This window comes from Trachypithecus francoisi, unplaced genomic scaffold (genome assembly GCF_009764315.1).
Source record: "Trachypithecus francoisi isolate TF-2019V2 unplaced genomic scaffold, Tfra_2.0 Lachesis_group21, whole genome shotgun sequence".
In the NCBI taxonomy this organism is placed as follows: domain Eukaryota; kingdom Metazoa; phylum Chordata; class Mammalia; order Primates; family Cercopithecidae; genus Trachypithecus; species Trachypithecus francoisi.
The window spans coordinates 32,472,365-32,490,597 of record NW_022681467.1 but is presented as its reverse complement, the minus strand read 5'-3'; the positions used below and the strand labels follow the sequence as shown (position 1 = coordinate 32,490,597).

The following is an 18,233-nucleotide window of genomic DNA, read 5'->3' as shown; positions in this document are numbered from 1 at the left end:
ATCTTGGCTGTCCTGAAGCCTCTCACCACAGCTGCCAGATGCCAGGTCCTGGAGCTTGATGCCCACCACTGAAGACCATTCTCTTGAGGTTAAAATCTGCAATATGGCTGGACATGGTGGCTCATACCTGTAATCCTAGGATTTGGGGAGTCTCAGGTGGGAGGATTGCTTGAGCTCAGGGGTTTGAGAACAGGCTGGACAACATGGCGCAACGCAACTCCATCTCTACAAAAAAATTACAGAAAAATTAGCCGGGTGTAGTGGCACATGCCTGTAGTCCCAGCTATTTGGGAGGCTGAGATGGGAGGATCACCTAAGCCTGGGAAAGTCAAGGCTGCAATGAGCTGAAATCACATCACTGCACTCCAGCCTGAGTAACAGAGTGAGAACCTGTCTCAAAAATAAAAGAAAATAAAATCTGTGATCTACAAACACTACAGGAAAGGGTGAGGTTGTGGGGTTCTCCGTCAGTCACCCTGTGCTCCAGGCCTGGCAGGCTCGGCCCCTGCTGGTTCCCTCTCAGATGAGATGAGGACGTTTCTCACTGGACTGTGGTGACATTAGGTAAGGTTACACACAGGAAGCCACGTTGAGCATGCAGTAGATGCTCCATTGAAGAGGGGGCTACTTCTCCGTCCCCAGCTCACAGTAAGATCTCCATGACTGCTCTGCTGTTGACTCACAGAACTTCAAAACTGAAAGGGGCTTCAGTAGCCTGCCCCTGGGGTGGAAATCCCTGGGGAATGCGCCCAGGTCACTGGCCTATTAGGTGGGTGAGCCCACCATTTCACAGATGGCTTGTGCCATCTTCCCACAGCTGGAAGAGACCCTGTTCTGCTGGACTTGGTGGAGAGGACCTGGGTCCCCAGATGCCCTGCTCATGGCCGGGTGTCCTGGGGCAATGTTCCCTCCGGGAAGTGTGGGATGCCAAAAGGACATGTATTATGGGGAAAACAAGTAAGCGAAGCGCCCTGTTGCCACCTCAAACATGCCTGTTGCAATGTGTGTTTAAGCTATAAACGGCTTGGGGATCGCATGCCTAGCACTTCTTGCCACCCCTCCTCCAAGCTCAACACCTGAACCGCTGAGCGCTTTGAGAAGCCAGTGGGGTTTGCCTTGCTGTCTCATTATTTGTCCTCATGGTCAGGAAAACTCAGCGTGTAATCTGGCAACAACATCAACTGCCACATAACCGGATGCTAGAAAGCTTCCGTGATGGGGGCTGGGCACGGTGGCTCATGCCTGTAATCCCAGCACATTGGGAGGCCAACATGGGCAGATCACCTGAGGTCAGGAGTTCAAAACCAGCCTGGCCAACATGGCGAAACCCCATTTCTACTAAAAATACAAAAAAAAATTTAGCTGAGTGTGGTGGCGCATGCCTGTAGTCCCAGCTCCTTGGGAGGTTGAGGCAGGAGAATCGCCTGAACCCAGGAGGCGGGGGTTGCAGTGAGCCGACATTACGCCACTGCACTCCATCCTGAGCAACAGAGTGCTACTTTTTGACTCAAAAAAAAAAAAAAAAAAAAGAAAAGAAAGCCTGGGCGCAGTGGCTCACACCTATAATCCTAATACTTTGGGAGGCTGAGGCAGGTGGATTGCTTGAGGTCAGGAGTTCAAGACCATCCTGGCCAACGTGGCAAAATCCCGTCTCTACTAAAAATACAAAAAAAAAACTTAGCTGGTTGTGGTGGCGCACGCCTGTAGTCCCATGTACTTGGGAGGCTGAGGCAGGATACTCGCTTGAACCCAGGAGGCAAAGGTTGCAGTGAACTGAGATCACACCACTGCACTCCAGCCTGGGCAACAGAGCAAGACTCTGTCTCAAAACAACAACAACAACAACAACAACTTCTATGATGGAATTCCAGATACCAGAGGGCCTGACAGATTTCTGGACTCTGCCTTGAAGTTTACCTTCTTTTTATATGTTTATATCTTTATTTTATTTATTTATTTATTTATCTTACTTTATTTTTGAGATGGGTTCTTGCTCTGTTACTCAGCCTGGAGTGCAGTAACATGATCATAGCTCAGTGCAGCCAGTCTCCTGGGCTCACACAATCCTCCTCCCTCAGCCTCCTGAGTAGCTAGGACTACAGGCATGCACCATCATGCCCTGCTAATTTCTTGTATTTATGTATTTATTTTTGTGGAGACAGGGTCTCACTATGTTGCCAAGGCTGGTCTTGAACTCCTGGTCTCAAGTGAGCCTCCCACCTCAGCCTCCAGTGTTGACATTACAGGTGTGAGCCACTGCACTCAGCCTATTTTAAATTTTCTTTCTTTTTTTTTTTTTTGACGGAGTCTCCTTCTGTCATCCAGTGGAATGGCATGATCTTGGCTCATAGCAACCACTCCCTCCTGGGTTCAAGCGATTCTCCTGCCTCAGCCTCCCACATAGCTGGGACTACAGGCGTGTGCCACCATGCCCAGCTAATTTGCATTTTTTTAGTAGAGACAGGGTTTCGCCATGTTGGCCAGGCTGGTCTCAAACTCCTGACCTCAAGCGATGCACCTGCCTTGGCCTCCCAAAGTACTGGGATTACAGGCATGAGCCACCGCACATGGTCCAGCATGGGAGTTTTGATCTGCTATTTCTGACCTGGGCCAGTTCAGTCCTCCTTGGGCAACCTAGTGGTCCCTGTTCCGGGGAGGTCACCATACTAATGCTAAACTTAGTGCAGACACCAAATCAACATAGCACACTCTAGCCCAGAACTCCAGGGCTCAAGCCATTGTATAGCTGGGACTATATGTGCTGCCACTGCGACCGGCAATTTGCCTTCTCGACCAGACCTCATGCTGCCTCTTTCAGAACTGCAATAGTCATCCAGGAAACAATTTAAGTGTCCAATAAAAGGGGGAAAGGTGAGGTGATTCATGGAACATCATCAGTTCAATGGATTATTTCTGTGTGTGTGTGTGTGTGTGTGTGTGTGTGTGTTTTGACAGAGTTTTCCTCTTGTTGCCCAGGCTGGAGTGCAATGGCATGATCTCGACTCACCACAACCTCCACCTCCCGGGTTCAAGCCATTCTCCTGCCTCAGCCTCCTGAGTAGCTGGGATTACAGGCATACGCACCACCATGCCCGGCTAATTTTTTTGTATTTTTAGTAGAGATGGGGTTTCACCGTGTTAGCCAGGATGGTCTTGATCTCCTGACCTCGTGATCCGCCCGCCTCAGCCTCCCAAAGTGCTGGGATTACAGGTGTGAGCCACCGCACCCGGCCCAGTGGATTATTTCTAAATATGAAAGTGATATTTGCAAAGAGCTTATAAATGTGTTATAAATTTATGGAGACATGCTTCTGCTACCCTATTAAGTGAAAAAGCAGGATACAAAATTGCATAGGCAGTAAGATTTCAGCTATGCAAAACAAACCTGAAATTAGCAAAGAGAAAACGATTAAAAGGGAATACACCCAGTCTTCACTGGGCTGACTGGCTCCCCTTTGAACCTCAGGTCAGTATAACATGACCAGACACTCTCTGACATGTGCTGGAAGTTTTGATTTTCACTCTCTGAGATCTCTTCTTTCCCTTACTCTTGAATGGCTGGCAACTGCATTCTTCATTCAGAAAACAGAAGTGGGCCGGGCACTGTGGCTCATAACTGTAATCCCAGCACTTTGGGAGGTCGAGGTGGGTGGATCACTTGAGGTCAGGAGTTTGAGACCAGCCTGCCCAACACAGTGAAACCCTGTCTCTACTAAAAATACAAAAGTTAGCCAGGCATGATGGCAGGCGCCTGTAGTCCCAGTTACTTGGGAGGCTGAGGCAGGAGAATTGCTTGAACCTGGGAGGCAGAGGTTGCAGTGAACTGAGATGGTGCCACTGCACTCCAGCCTGGGTGGCAAAGCGAGACTACATCTAAAAATAAAATAAAATAAAATAAAAAAATTAGCTAGTCATGGTTTGGGCGCCTGTAATCCCAGCTACTTGGGAGGCTGAGGCAGGAGAATCACTTGAGCTTGGGAGGCGGAGGTTGCAGTGAGCTGAGATGGTGCAACTGCACTCCAGCCTGGGCGACAGAGTGAGACTCTGTCTCAAACAAACAAACAAAGCAGCAGCTGGGCGCTGTGGCTCACACCTGTAATCCCAGCACTTTGGGAGGCCAAGGCGGGCGGATCTTGAGGTTAGGAGTTCGAGACCAGCCTGGCCATCATAGTCAAACACTGTCTCTACTAAAAATACAAAAAAATTATCCAGGTGTGGTGGTGGGCGCCTGTAATCCCAGCTACTCGGGGGGCTGAGACAGGAGAATAGCTTGAACCCGGGAGGTGGAGGTTGCAGTGAGCCAAGATCACACCACGGCACTCCAGCCTGAGTAACATTCCGTCTCAAAAAAAAAAAAAAAAAAGCAAGGCCCTAATTATCCAGTGACTCCTTGAATAACTCAGTTTAGGCCAGGCACGGTGGCTCAGGCCTGTAATCTCAGCACTTTGGGAGGCAGAGGCAGGCGGATCACAACGTCAGGAGATCAAGACCATCCTGGCTAACACGGTGAAATCTCGTCTCTACTAAAAATACAAAAAATTGGCCGGGCATGGTGGCGGGCACCTGTAATCCCAGCTACTTGGGAGGCTGAAGCAGGAGAATGGCGTGAACCTGGGAGGCTGAGTTTACAGTGAGCCAAGATTGCACCACTGTACTCCAGCGTGGGCGACAGAGCGAGATTCTTGTCTCAAAAAAAAAAAAAAAAAAAAGGATAATTCAGTTTAAAGGCTGCCTCCTCAGCTGGGTGCAGTGGCTCACACCTGTAATCCCAGCACTTTGGGAGGCCGAGGTGGGCTGATCACGAGGTCAGGATATCCAGACCATCCTGACCAACATGGTAAAACCCCATCTCTACTAAAAATACAAAAATTAGCTGGGCGTGGTGGCTCCTGCCTGTAATCCCAGCTACTAGGGAGGCTGAGGCAAGAGAATCGCTTGAACCCAGGAGGCAGAGGTTGCAGTGAGCTGAGATTGCGCCACTGCACTCCAGCCTGGCAACAGAGCTAGACTCCATCTCAAAAAAAAAAAAAAAGGCTGCCTCCTCCAGGAGGCCTTCCTGACTCCCCTGTTTCAAGAGGTTTCCCGACCGGTTCCTCTAATTCTCCCATAGCCAGAGTTGCTTGTTTCTTTCATTTGTATAGTGAAAAAAGAAAAGAAAAAAAAGAAAACAAAACAACTTTAGTCTAAAAGAAAAAAACACACCTCCTCTTGGAAGCTTTCCAGGAGTGAGTCTCCATTCAGTTTTCATCACGTTGGTCAATTTAGCAGCTTGAATGGGAGAAATGAAACCTTTTTTCCACTTGGGTAATCAGCATCTTCACTTCTTATGTTGTATAATTCTTACAGTGTAATGCTTCAGTCTTTTTTGAGTAGAGCTTTCTGCAGCACACACTATGTGCCTGCACTGGGCACTTCGCAGCCCAATTGGGTACCACAACAGGCTCTGGAATCGGGCAGACCTGGGTTCAAGTCAATCCCGGCCCTCCTACTTCCAAGCTGTATAAGTATTGGTCACACATTCCAGCTACCCAGTGCTACGTAACAAATGACCCCAAAACTTAGTGGCTGAAACAACAATATTTATTTTGCAGTTTGGGTGGGGTTGGTGAAACAGTTCATTTCTGCTCCTACTTGTCCACTGGGGCGGCTCCAAGCCTGGGGGCTGAATCATCTACAGGCTCACTCTCTCATATGTCTGGTGGTTAGTGGGGACCAGAGCTGGAGTTGTTAGCTAGATCACCTCGTGCGGTCTCCCCATGAGGCCTGGGCTTCCTCCCATCATAGTGGGTGAGTGGCCAGAGAGAGGGAGAGAGAGAAAGAGAGAGAGAAACAAGCTGGGTGGAATCATGTTGCTTTTTATGACCTAATGTTGGAAGTCACAGATGAACACTTCTGCCATACTCTGTTGGTTGAGGCAGTCACAAGATCTGCTGAGATTCAAGTTGGGGGCACACAGACCATGCTGCTCAATTGGAGGAGCATCAGTGTCACATTGTAAGAAGAGCAACTGGGATGAGATACACCCTTTGGAAAATATTAATCAGCTACAAGAAGTATCCTCACCTTTGGGAGATCCTTTACCGAAATGTGGAGCATAGAGCCCGGCACACAGAGAGAGGCCACATGTCACGCAGCTGCAGGATGTGCTGGCAGCAAGGAGGGTCACCCTGTCTACAATGTAGCCAGTTCTGGACTCTCAATAAGTCTCATCTCCTTTGTGGTATCCCTGGTCTGAACTGACCCTGAGTCCAGAGTCCCTACATCAGCCCCACCTAAACCCTCCCCACCAGGGCCCTGTTGTTCTCAAGGCTTCCCTGGGTCTGCAATATAGATTCTTGAGTCCCCAAATCCAAAGAACCTCACAGCAGATGGGAGTCACAGGCCCATCCCTGGCCAGCCATGAGTGTTGGGCCCAGAGAGGATACATGGTAGAGCCAGGACTCAGATCCCCGCCCTAGTAGAGAGATGCAGGCCACTTTAATCTCAGGACCACTGATGTGACCAAGGGTGTGTCAGGAGTGGCTGAGCCAGCCTGGTCTGCTATGTCCCTGCATTCACACCACCCAACACCTCCAAGTCCATGTTCTGCATAGGGGGAGAAACTGAAGCATAGAGAGAGGACACGCTTTCCAAGAGCTTCACAGCACCTTTCTGTGCCAGACTAGATGCAGCCTACTAGAGCCAGGGGCATCTGAGCTGGACGGATCCCGTCATCTGTTACATTAGACCAGAGCAGCTGGGGACTCTGAGGCCCGGAATGTGGGAAGGCCTGCCCTGGGTCACTAGCCTGTGGCTCCCACATCCTTCTCCAACACTCCTGCCCCCCATGCCATGCCATGCCACCCTGTTTGTGCTGAGTCTTTTGTGGTCCCCCCCACACACTGTGTGCTCCACGAGGTCAGGCACTGACACGCCCACCACTGCGTCCCTCAGTGTACCTGGTGCCTGTGCAAACAGGGTTTGTGGACAGTCAGTGGGGGGTGAGGGGAGTTGGTGTCTTGCCAGGAAGGGTGGGGATGCTCCTGCGGAAGTGTTTGCCAAGAGCCTGCTGAGTGCCCGCTCCTCACTTGGCCGCATGGAGGGCACTTAGCGTTGGGGTGGAGGAGCAGTCACACACCTGGATCCAGATAGAGTCGTGCCTCTGGAGAGAGGGGATGCCCCAGGAGTGCATTCACTGCGTGTGGGGGAGGTGGGACAGAGACAAAGAAGTGGACCTGGTGCCTGCTGTGTCACAGGCAGGTGCAGAGGTGAAGGAAGGGGATTGGGGGAGGAAGAAGGAGAAAATGGGCAGGAGGAAAAAGAGGGGAAAGAGGAGGAAAAGGAAGACTTGGAAAAGGAGGGGGGAAGGAAGGGGAAAGGTGGGAGAAGAAGGAGGAAAATAGAGCAGGGGATAAATAGGAGGGGGAGAAGAGAACAGGAGGAGGAAGAGGCTGCAGAGGGGCAAAAACAGTCCTGCCCTCCTGGTCGCAAGGGGTGTGGGGCGTCCTGAGGACGAGGGTCCATCTGTGAGGCAAAGGACTCAATCCAGCTCTGCCCTGCGGTGGCTCAGGGATGGGGTGTAGCAGCGAGGCGGCGTGGGGGTTGGGGAAGGTGTGAGAGACACGGGAAAATCAACACCGCCAGGAGCCAAGGAGACGCCCAGACGCCCGGAGGAAAGAAAACACACCCATCAGAGCTCAAGTCCTCCTGCGATGCTCCTGGTGGGGACGTGGGGACGTGTGGTGTCAGGGCAACCATCCCAGCCCATGCCAGCCCCCACCGGGGCCAAAACCGCCTTCCAAAGCATCCGCTAGGCTGACATCTGGTAGTGGGTCGTCTCCATTTTATTTTTGTATTTATTTATTTATTTATGAGATGGAGTCTAGCTCTGTCACACAGCCTGGAGTGCAAGTCACACAGCCTGGAGTGCAATGGCGCGATCTCGACTCACTGTAACCTCCGCCTCGCGGGTTCAAGCGATTCTCCTGCCCCAGCCTCCCGAGTAGCTGGGATTACAGGCACGCTCCACCACGCCCGGCTAATTTTGTATTTTTAATAGAGACGGCGTTTCATCATGTTGGTCAGGCTGGTCTCGAACTACTGACCTCGTGATCCGCCCGCCTCGTCCTCCTAAAGTGCTGGGATTACAGGCATGAGCCACCGCGCCCGGCCACGGGTCGCTTCCATTTTAGCCTTACATAGTCTGAAACCCGGGTGGGGAGCGCATGGGGAGTAATCTTCGCCGGTCAAGGAGCGCGAGCCAGACAAGCACGCAGGGCTCCACGGTCCCTACGCCAGGGGAGGGAAGCTGAGGCAGGGGGAGGCCGAGCGCGCCCAGGAGGTGTGAGCTTTGGGTCCCATCGGCACCGCCTAGACCGTGAGCTTGGCGCTTGCACCCCGGGCTTCAGTTTACGCATCTGTGCGATGGGATCGCTGCTCCGGCGGTGCCGGCTGAGGGGGCGGAGTTCGCGCACGCTCTGCACCGGGCGAGGGGCGAGGCGCGCTGGGCGTGCATGGATGCGGGCTCCTGCGAACTGAGGTCCGCGCGGCCTCGGCCCGGGAGTTCCGGCTCCCGCCGCTCTCGCGCGTCCTGCCCGGACGCCGGGCGCAGGGGCGCCTCCGCCGGGTGCGTTCCCCGGGCGGGCAGGGAAGGAGGCGGCGGAGCGGAGGAGGAGGGAGCCCGGGCCGCGGCTGCCCGCGCCCGCCTGACCCTCGAGGGGGTCGCTGTTGCCTCGCAGATCCCTCTCTCGCTCCCTGCCTGCGTCCCTCCCTGCCGCTCTCGCCGCGTCCGCCTTTTGTTCGCGGAACCGCGCGCCCCCGAGCCGAGGCGGCGGGGCGGGGAGCTGGCGGGGCTGCGCGGGGGGCGGGCCGCGCCGGGCGGAGCCGGGGCCCGGGCCGCAGCCGGACTGGGAGCCCGAGGGAGCGATCGGCGTGCGGGCGGCGGGGGCCCGGGCGCGCTCCGGGGGCGCGGCGAGGCCGAGGGGGCGGGCGCCGGGCGGAGCCGCAGCCGGAGCCGGGGCGCCTGGAGGAGGTCGGGCCGCACTCTCCGAGCCCAGAGCAGCGGAGAGACCGCGCGGCGGGGCTTGGGGCGGAGACGCGGTGTCGGGGCCGAGGTGGGCCGAGAGCAGCCGCAGCCCGAGCGACCGGAGCCTCACCGGGTCCCTCCCCAGGGACGTCGAGGCCGGGCGGGCCTGGGCCATGCGCGCACCTCGCTGAGGCCGAGGGAGGCCGCGATGGAGACGCCGGCGACCGAGTCCCCGGTCCGGGGCTGCGGTCCCCAGCCCGCGCCCGCACCCGCGCCCGCCCCGGAGAGGAAAAAGAGCCACCGCGCGCCGTCGCCGGCCCGGCCCAAAGACGTGGCCGGCTGGTCGCTGGCTAAGGGCCGCCGCGGCCCAGGCCCAGGCGCAGCCGTCGCCTGCAGCACCGCGTCCTCCGCACGGCCGGACAAGAAGGGGCGCGCGGTGGCGCCCGGGGCACGGGGCGCGGGGGCGCGGGTGGCCGGGGTCCGCACCGGGGTCCGTGCCAAGGGCCGTCCGCGGCCGGGTGCTGGGCCGCGACCGCCACCGCCACCTCCCAGCCTCACGGATAGCAGCTCGGAGGTGTCGGACTGCGCGTCGGAGGAAGCGCGCCTGCTGGGCCTGGAGCTGGCGCTGAGCAGCGACGCTGAGTCCGCGGCCGGGAGCCCGGCGGGGATCCGCACAGGGCAGCCGGCCCAGCCGGCGCCCTCGGCGCAGCAGCCCCCGCGGCCGCCCGCCTCCCCGGACGAGCCGTCGGTGGCTGCGTCGTCGGTGGGCAGCAGCCGCCTGCCGCTCAGCGCCTCGCTCGCCTTTTCCGACCTCACCGAGGAGATGCTGGACTGCGGGCCCGGCGGTTTGGTGCGGGAGCTGGAGGAGCTGCGCTCAGAGAACGACTATCTCAAGGTGGGGGCGCCGGGGGGAAAGGGGGACCGCGGGGGGCACCGGCTGTCACAGTCCCGCGGGCCTGAGGCACCAGCCGGCCCTCCTTCCCACTGAAGAATCCGGTGAAAGAGGCCCAAGCCCTCTGGGGACCACTCTGAGGTGGATCTGGGGCTCCCTCATTCCCCACCGCCTCAACTTTATTTGGGAAGCGTGCTCTTGAAAAAGACCTTGGAACTGGCCACAGGGCCCTAACCTGGGAGCGGGGACTTGAGAAAACAGCTTTGGAGCGTTCTGGGGGGCGTTGCTGGGCTGGGGGTGGGTAGGCAGGGAAGGGATGAATCTCTGCCTTCAGCTGCCCAGAACCTCCACGCCCAGGCTCTCCTTCCTGGGACGAGATTGGTGGGCACTGCCGCCAGGGAAACCTGTGGCCATCCCCTGCCCAGGAGAGGCCTGAATGCCACCCTGAGTCGTTATCCAGGGCTTTCCCGGGCGCAGGCCTGTCTCTGCCTGCCTTTCTGGGCGGGTCCAGTTTGAAAGCATGACATCTGGGAACATCCCCTTGGCTGGAGTCCACTTCCGCCCAGCCTAACGGTCCCACAGCCTGGAGGATGATGTCGTGGGAGAACCGGTTCAGAGGCAGCTTCCTAAATCCCAGGACTGTGTTTTGCCCTCCCTGGGGCAGACCTTGTGCACACAGCAGCTCCACTGGCCCCTTGTGGCCAGTGCCTTTCCATGTTCCCAGTGAGAGGAGGGCAGCTGCCCACCTGGAAGGGGCCTTCCCTGTGGCCATGTGGGGACCCCAGGGCTTCCCACGGACAGCAGGCTTTGCCTTTGCTTTTTCAGTGGATGTGAGCACCTACTGGGTGCCGGCCAGGCTCCATCTGCACGCTTCCTGGTGCTGTGGCAACTTTAGGGACAGCCCAGTTTGCACGTGTTGACCTCTCCCTGGGAGGCTAGAAGCTTCCTGAGCTCTCCTGCCGCTAGCTGGGCACGGTTTTGGAGGAGGCTGAAATGTTGCCGACTCTTGACAGTGAATGGCCTGGCACAACACCCAGAGTGCCCCTGGCCGTGGAGCTCACAGCATGCAGCTGATTTATGTCTGCCCTGCAGCACTTAGCTTTTAACTTTTCCTTGTGGCTATTCTGGCCAAATGGGCTTCTCCCACGTTAGAGTGTTGGTGTCTTGCTCAACTGTGTCTCTGTCTCCCCATTTTCCCTGGGATCTGCTCTCCAGCTTGAGTTCTGTAAATGCTTGTAGTATGGAAGGACAAGGTCTGTCTGAATCAAGAGACACCTTTCCCCAAGCCAGGCCTCAGTCTCCTCATCTGTTAAATGGGAGGATGTCTTCCCAAGGACCCGGTTCGGTGTTGGCAACTGGGAGTTCAGTCGGCTCCTAGAGTCTTCAGAAGCTGGTGGTAAGGAGAGGGCAAGTGGACGGTGAGGAGGAAGAGGGAGGCGACCAGCCAGGACAAGGGTCTTTTGCTCCTGCCCTCTTGGTGCTCTGAGCTGCTTCCAGTGAGTGCTGCCTGAATTGGCCTTAACTGAAACTCTGAGCTTCCCACCCCTGCCTCCCAGTTCCTGCTACTCACTCTGGTGAAGGGGGGATGGGTTGCAGAGCTTTGCTTCAGGGCTCCTAGGCACCCATCCCCATGGGCTCCTCTCCATCCCAGGAAGTCATCAGGCTCCGACCCAAAGTCTGTTTGAGGCACCCATGACTGTTTAAAGGGGAAAACAGTCTCAGGAGGCTGGGGGTTGAGCCCGGGATCTCACAGGGGCCAGGGCCCAGCTGGGGACATCCCACGTCTGGGCCAGCATGGAGCTGTAATTTCCACTGTTCATTCAGTGGCTCAGGCTTCATGCTGCTGTTGGGTCTGGGGTCTGTCGCTTCCTGACTGCCTGATCTTTGGCAAGTTACTTAACGGCCCTGGACCTTAGCTTTCTCATTTGTAAAAATGTGACAGTAACACGCTTTCCAATCTCAAGAGTTAAATGAGCTGATGCCTGCAAACGCCATTAGAGCACCTGGTATGTAGTAAGCCTCCGATCACTGCTCTTGTCAGTGGCATGGGACACGTTTCCATGTGCACCCAAGCCTGTTCTCTTGTGGGTTCTGTGAGGGCAGAATAGATCCTCTTCATCGCCTACGGCAAGCTGGGCTCTTTCTCCCGGCCCCTCATTGGTTCATTCGCCAGCTGTTTATTTAGAACCTGCTGTGTGCTAGCACAGATCTGGGATACAGCCATGGACAAGAGAGGGTGAGATGTCTGTTTTCGTAGAGCTTTGGGGGAGACCGGAATTAAACAATAGTCATACAAGAAATCACAACACAGATCATAATGAGGGTGAAGGGGACAGTTTACCAGGAGCACACAAAGGTGGGGGCTGGGATAAGAAGATTTCAGGCTAAGGGAAATTGGAAAGAGCTTGTTGAGTTCAAGAACAGCGCTGAGGCCAGAGAGGGGAAGGAGTGTGGGTGAGAGAGGAGAGCAAGGCCAGCCCATGCCACTTCTCGCTGTGTATACATTTGGGTTAGCCCCTTAACTTGTCTGGATATCTGTTTATCCCAGCCGCCAGCCTCACAGAGGCGGGGTCAAAATCCAGAGACTGAACATGGACCATAGAGGGGTTATTACTGGAGGTGTTGTTTTGTTTATTCCACAGATGGGAAAACTGTGGCCAGAGTGGGGAAGAGACTTGCTCCGCGTCCCAGAGCCGGGAATCTAGGCTGCCAGGGCTTGGAGTAAGCGTGTGTTAGACTCTTTTTTTTTTTTTTGAGACGGAATTTCACTCTTGTTGCCCAGGCTAGAGTGCAGTGGCGTGCTCTCGGGTCACAGCAACCTCTGCCTCCTGGGTTTAAGCCTTTCTCCTGCCTCAGCCTCCGGAGTAGCTGGGATTACAGGCACATGCCACCACGCCTGGCTAATTTTGTATTTTTAGTAGAGATGCGGTTTCTCCATGTTGGTCAGGCTGGTCTTGAACTCCAGACCTCAGGTGATCCACCCGTCTCAGCCTCCCAAAGTGCTAGGATTACAGGCGTGAGCCACCGCGCCCGGCAGCATGTGTTAGACTTGTTTTGTTTGTTTGTTTGTTGTTTTTTTTTGAGGCAGAGTCTCTGTTGCCCAGGCTGGAGTGCAGTGGCCTGATCTCTGCTCACCGCAAGCTCCGCCTCCCGGATTTACGCCATTCTCCTGCCTCAGCCTCCTGAGTAGCTGGGACTACAGGCGCCCGCCACATCGCCCGGCTAGTTTTTTGTATTTTTCAGTAGAGACGGGGTTTCACCGTGTTAGCCAGGATGGTCTCGATCTCCTGACCTCGTGATCCGCCCGTCTTGGCCTCCCAAAGTTCTGGGATTATAGGCGTGTTAGACTCTTGATGTGTTTCCTGCCTTTCTGGACTACTTTGCCTCTAAGATGCGGAAACTGAGGACAAGGGAAAGGACTCCAAATCCCCAGAATGTCGCCTGCAGGAGCAGAGTTGAAGGAGGTCCCACCACGTCTGGTGGATGGCCCTGTTCAGGCTTACCTCCCCTTGTAGGGGTCACTGGGAACTGTCAACTGGGAAGGACTCTTGGGTGATCTCCAGTCTGGTGTGGCCTGCTCTGGGGCCCAAGTGAGGAAAGGATAAATCGGGCAGCTCTCTCCCAGTGAGAAGATAGAAGGAGCTTCTACAGAGAAGGTAGTGAGCTCACTGTCACTTTAATTATTCAGAAAGAGGCCGGATGACCTTTCATGCTTGGATAGAGACAGAGGAATGATTGTGGAATGATTGCTTGAGGAGGGTTCAGAGGGAGATTGATGTGGTGGCTGCAGCTGAGCTGCCTGACCTTGGGTCCATTCTAGCCAAGGAAGTCTGAAGGTTATTAACTACGGAGGTTCCAGGATGCTAAGATGCAGCTTTAACTGCAGAGCAGACACGTCATCTGTGACCTTCAAAGACCCGGTGATCTGAGGTCTTCCAGCCTTTTATCACCACTAACCATTAAGCACGTACCATGTGACCAGGACATGTAGGAACCCACTGGGTGTGGATGGAGGAATCTGAGAGTTGGAGCCTGAAGACCTGATTTTGAAAGCTGACTCTCCCATTTACTGTGTGGCCATGGGCAAGTTACCTGGCTTCTCTGAGCTGCTTTTTTTCTCGTCTGTATAATAAAGGTGATGGAGCCTGGCGCGGTGACTCATGCCTGTAATGCCAGCACTTTGGGAGGCCGAGGCGGGCGGATCATCTGAAGTTAGGAGTTCAAAACCAGGCTGGCCAACATGGCGAAACCCCATCTCTACTAAAAATACAAAAATTACCCAGGCGTGGTGGCACGTGCCTGTAATCCCAGTTACTCAGGAGGCTGAGGCAGGAGAATCACTTGACCCTGGGAGGCGGAGGTTGCAGTGAGCCGAGATTGCACCACTGCACTGTAGCCTGGGAAACAGAGTGAAACTGTCTTAAAACAAAAAATAAGTAAAGGTGATGGAACCTGCCTGGACAATCTCATATGATTGTCATCAGGAATCAGGGAAGTATGAATAGACAGGAAAACATTTTGCTAGCAGTGAAATCCCAAGTCGCCTGAGGAATTGTTATTCATAGTCAATGGGCAGACAGGAGGTCTGTGTCTGCATTCTTGGAGGAACTGGGAGAATGCAGGAGGGTGGATTTCCTTAGTTTTAGAATGTTGATACATCAGTAGCTGCCCCAGGGAGGATGGGAAGGTGTGATCACCTTCCCTGCCGGGTGTGTGGGCTCCCTCCTTGGTGATTCTAGATGTGAGTGTTTGAAGTGCAGCCAGTCTAGGTGTCAGCTCAGAAGGGCCTGGAGGAAGCACCTAATCCATCCTCGCTTGCCATTTTACAGATCAGTAAATGGAGGCTCTAAGTTACATAGCCAGGATTCCAACCCAGGTTGGTCTAACTCTGGGCCTGTTCTTTCTGCAGTGTGACCAGAGCAGTGAGCTTTTGGTTGCTAACTAGCGTGTCTAGGCTGGGACACAGGTTGGTGAGAGGAATCCTGCCATGGGCCAGGCTCCAGGCTGAGGCATGCTGGGGGCCCGGAGCCTGGGGGTGGGGGGGTTAGTGGAGGACGTTTATGTGTGCACGTGTGTGAGATTGTTCCTTCTTCTGTAATATGGGGGACAAGCTTGCCCACCCAGGGCCGTGAGGACCCTTTTCAGTGTGAGGATGCAGATAGAGTGCACAGTGAATGTTAGTGTCCTTCCCAGTCATTGCCGTTCCCTTGTCTGTTTCTCCAGGCATTCATTCATTCATTCAACACGTATTTCCCCAGTGAGTCCGGGGTACCAGGCCCTGTGCTGGGTGTCTGGACCCAGTGACCATGAAGTAGGCTTCTGCATGTAGCTCTTCTCTTCTTGGCTCCTAGGAGCTACAGGGGAGGACTCCAGTCTGTCACTGGGTGGAGGAGAGGAGGTTACCACAGTCAGCAAAACTCTTGGCTGCTCCCTATCCTGAGGCCCAGCCTCAGCCTCCCAGGGGCTGAGCCTTTGTCCCTGGGCACACTCTCTCTTGTACATACAAACGCACATAAATGTATTCACAGCTCAAGCTCAGAGACACACAGCCACTGGCACATGTCTCACAGACCCATCCAGTGACTCGCTGGTGTTGGATGCTTTCAGAAGCACACTTTCAGACATATTAGAGGGGATGCTCACTCAGAGAAGTGCACACACCCAAGCAGCTACACAACTCCCGTTCCATCACACCCACGCGTCACCACACAGACACACAGGCTGAGACCCTGTTGCAACCCCCAGGTCAGAAACACATCCTCATATACACATCTTACACCCCCAGACACACCCGGATATGCCCCAGAGACTGACATCCTGCAGACACACTCAGACTCATCAGAAGTACACATGAAGGCGGGGATACAAACCCACGCAGACATTATACACACACGCTAGCATCCACGAAAGGCGACACATCTACGCTTGCCAGGCTGGCCCAGGCACAAGCTCACCACCCAGGTACCGCCCCTGCCTCTTCCACAAAGAGAACAGCAGAGACTTGCACACTTACCCGAGGCTTACAGACACCCACCAAGGGGACTCCCACGCAGACATTTACACACAGCACACACAGTCACATGCACATCAGCAGGGACACGGCACAGTCTGGCATGCAAACATTAGGCATGTAGCATTTGCCAACAGGAGCCAGAGGCTCTCAAACCAGGGAACCTAGACACACACACACACACACACCACACACACACACACACACACACACACACGGGCTGTGACATTTCATCCACACACAGAAACAGGAAATCCTGGTCTGTGTCTCCCTGGAGCTAATGTGTACAAACGAAACTGTTTTTAGTGGCTCTGTAGGCTTTCTTCCACAAGGCTGCTGGGAACGCTGAGGAGTGTGGCCAGGGGCTTGACTTTGTAACCTTCTGGAGCTAGGGGTCCTGGGATCCTGGGTGGTGGGTGGATGGGGGCTGGTAGGTCTTGAAGTCAGAAGAAGCTGCACTGAGGTCCCCCAGGTCCCTGATGCCCAGGGCCCGTGGGGCTGAGTGAAGTGGACTGATTGTCAGGCTGCCCACAGAAGAAACACTGCCCGGGGGCAACTCCCTTCTAATCTCCTTGGAATTTCCTGCTGGCCCTATCTCCCCCTTCTCCTCCTGTTCCCTTGCTGGGGGCTGCAGAGGGCCATGCCACTCCCATCTGTAAAGGGTGCCCAGTTCTGGCTGGGGAATGATGGATTCCAGGGTAGAGGTGGCTAGAGGAGGTATGGGAGCTCAGAGAAGGGGCTTGGCAGGCTTCCTGGAGGAGGAGGTGTCCTTGGAGCTGGGGAGTTAGCCTCAAGTGGCTGTCTCTGTGCCCAGCTCTTAGAACAGTGCCTGCCACGTTGTAGGAGCTCAATAAATATGTGTGCAATTAAGTGAAAGGCAGTTGGCAGGGCCTGGAGGTGGACTACAGGCTTGAAACAGAAACGCTAGAGGGAGTGGTGGGAGCTGGCAGGGTTGAGGAGAGTCTGGGAAGGGGAGTTGGGCCGGCTTGGGATGGGCACTGAATGCCAGGACGAAGCCGTGTGAGCACCTTGCTGGGAGGGGTCTTGTTGCAGCAAACCTGCAGCCACCTCCTTTTGTGTCTGCAGCCCTGGGCCTGAGGCCTGCCCTGCCAGAGAGGCCTGGGGAGGGAGGAGAGCAAGGCTGTGTGGTCTCAGGGGCAAACTCCACCTCTGGAGTCAAGTCTGGAGCCAAACTCCAGTGTGTCACCTTCTCCCTGTGCGTGCTGTCCCCGCATGAGGCCCCCATCAAGCCTCTGTGTTTCCCCTGTAAAATGGGATGTGGTCCTTTCTAGTGGGGCGCTTGGGAGGTTGAGAGCTCAGGTGTCCTGTGCACCTAGCACCATCGTGGCACAGAGGAGGAGAGGACGCCCCATGTCCTGCATAGCCTCCGGGACAGAGAGAGTCCCCCAGGGGAAGGGCGCAGCTAAGTTCAAGGCAAGGGCCTGCCCAGCAGCCAAGTTTTTCACTGAGGTCATTCCCCTAGTCCCCACATGCATGACCTCATCCATGGTCACGTTCACTCCCCTTGGTGCCGGAAGGAACTTGGAGCTGGGGTGCTCCATGCCAGGCTGACCCTGGCATCACTGGAGGCCTCAGTCAGCACTGCATCTGCCTGCTTTGCGGCAGTGGGGCGCAGCAGGGGCTCGGAGCGAGTGGGAGCAGCAGGCCAGCCCTTCTTTCTCTGAGGTCCAGGGTGGTTGGGAGAGAGCACTGTGATCTGGAGCCAAGCTGACTGGGCTCGAATCCCAGCTCTGCCTTTTCCTTTCTGAGCTTTCCCTTTCTGAGCCTTAGTCTCCTCATCTGTAGATGTCCTTGCCGCGCATGTTGCCATGAGGGTTCCATAAGAGAAAGAGTGCATGTACGGGTCCCATTAGGGAGGTCTGGCTCCTCGGAAGGACCCAACAGCCAAGCGCTTGCCTGTTCTATCTGGCCCTGGTGTGATCCCGGTGACCCCAGGTTAAGCTGGGTCCTTGTCAGCAGGGGCTGTGCTTGGCTCTGGGTGTCCCCCCGTGGGTGTTGGCTTAGGGCATCAGTCTGAGTGGTATGCACAGAGCTGCACGGCATTTTGGGTACCCCTAAACATATCTCCCTGTCTGTGTCTCCCCCTTACCCTCCCCCACGACATTGTGTCACTCTTCCCTGAATGACCCAGGCTAGTGCCACCGGCTTAGTAACTGGTGATACACATTTGCTAATGGAAGGACACCTTTGGGGGCCCCTCATTCTCAAATGGAGGTGAATCATCTCTCATTGCCTGAGCCACAAGGAAAAGCTCAGCCTCTATGGAAAAAAGCCGGGAGTTCCCTAGCTAGGCTGGGTCAGCTGAA

The 18,233-nt window shown here is 55.4% G+C and overlaps 1 protein-coding gene across 1 annotated transcript in view; it reads left to right on the top strand.

Moving 5' to 3' along the window:
* Positions 1–8,840: 8,840 nt before the first annotated feature.
* SOGA1 (suppressor of glucose, autophagy associated 1) overlaps positions 8,841–18,233 on the top strand; it is an 84,790-nt gene continuing 75,397 nt past the window's right edge. Inside the window, exon 1 of the mRNA XM_033186335.1 lies at positions 8,841–9,899. Coding sequence (XP_033042226.1) covers positions 9,213–9,899 — 687 coding nt within the window. The 5' untranslated portion in view covers positions 8,841–9,212. The remainder of the gene's footprint in view (positions 9,900–18,233) is intronic.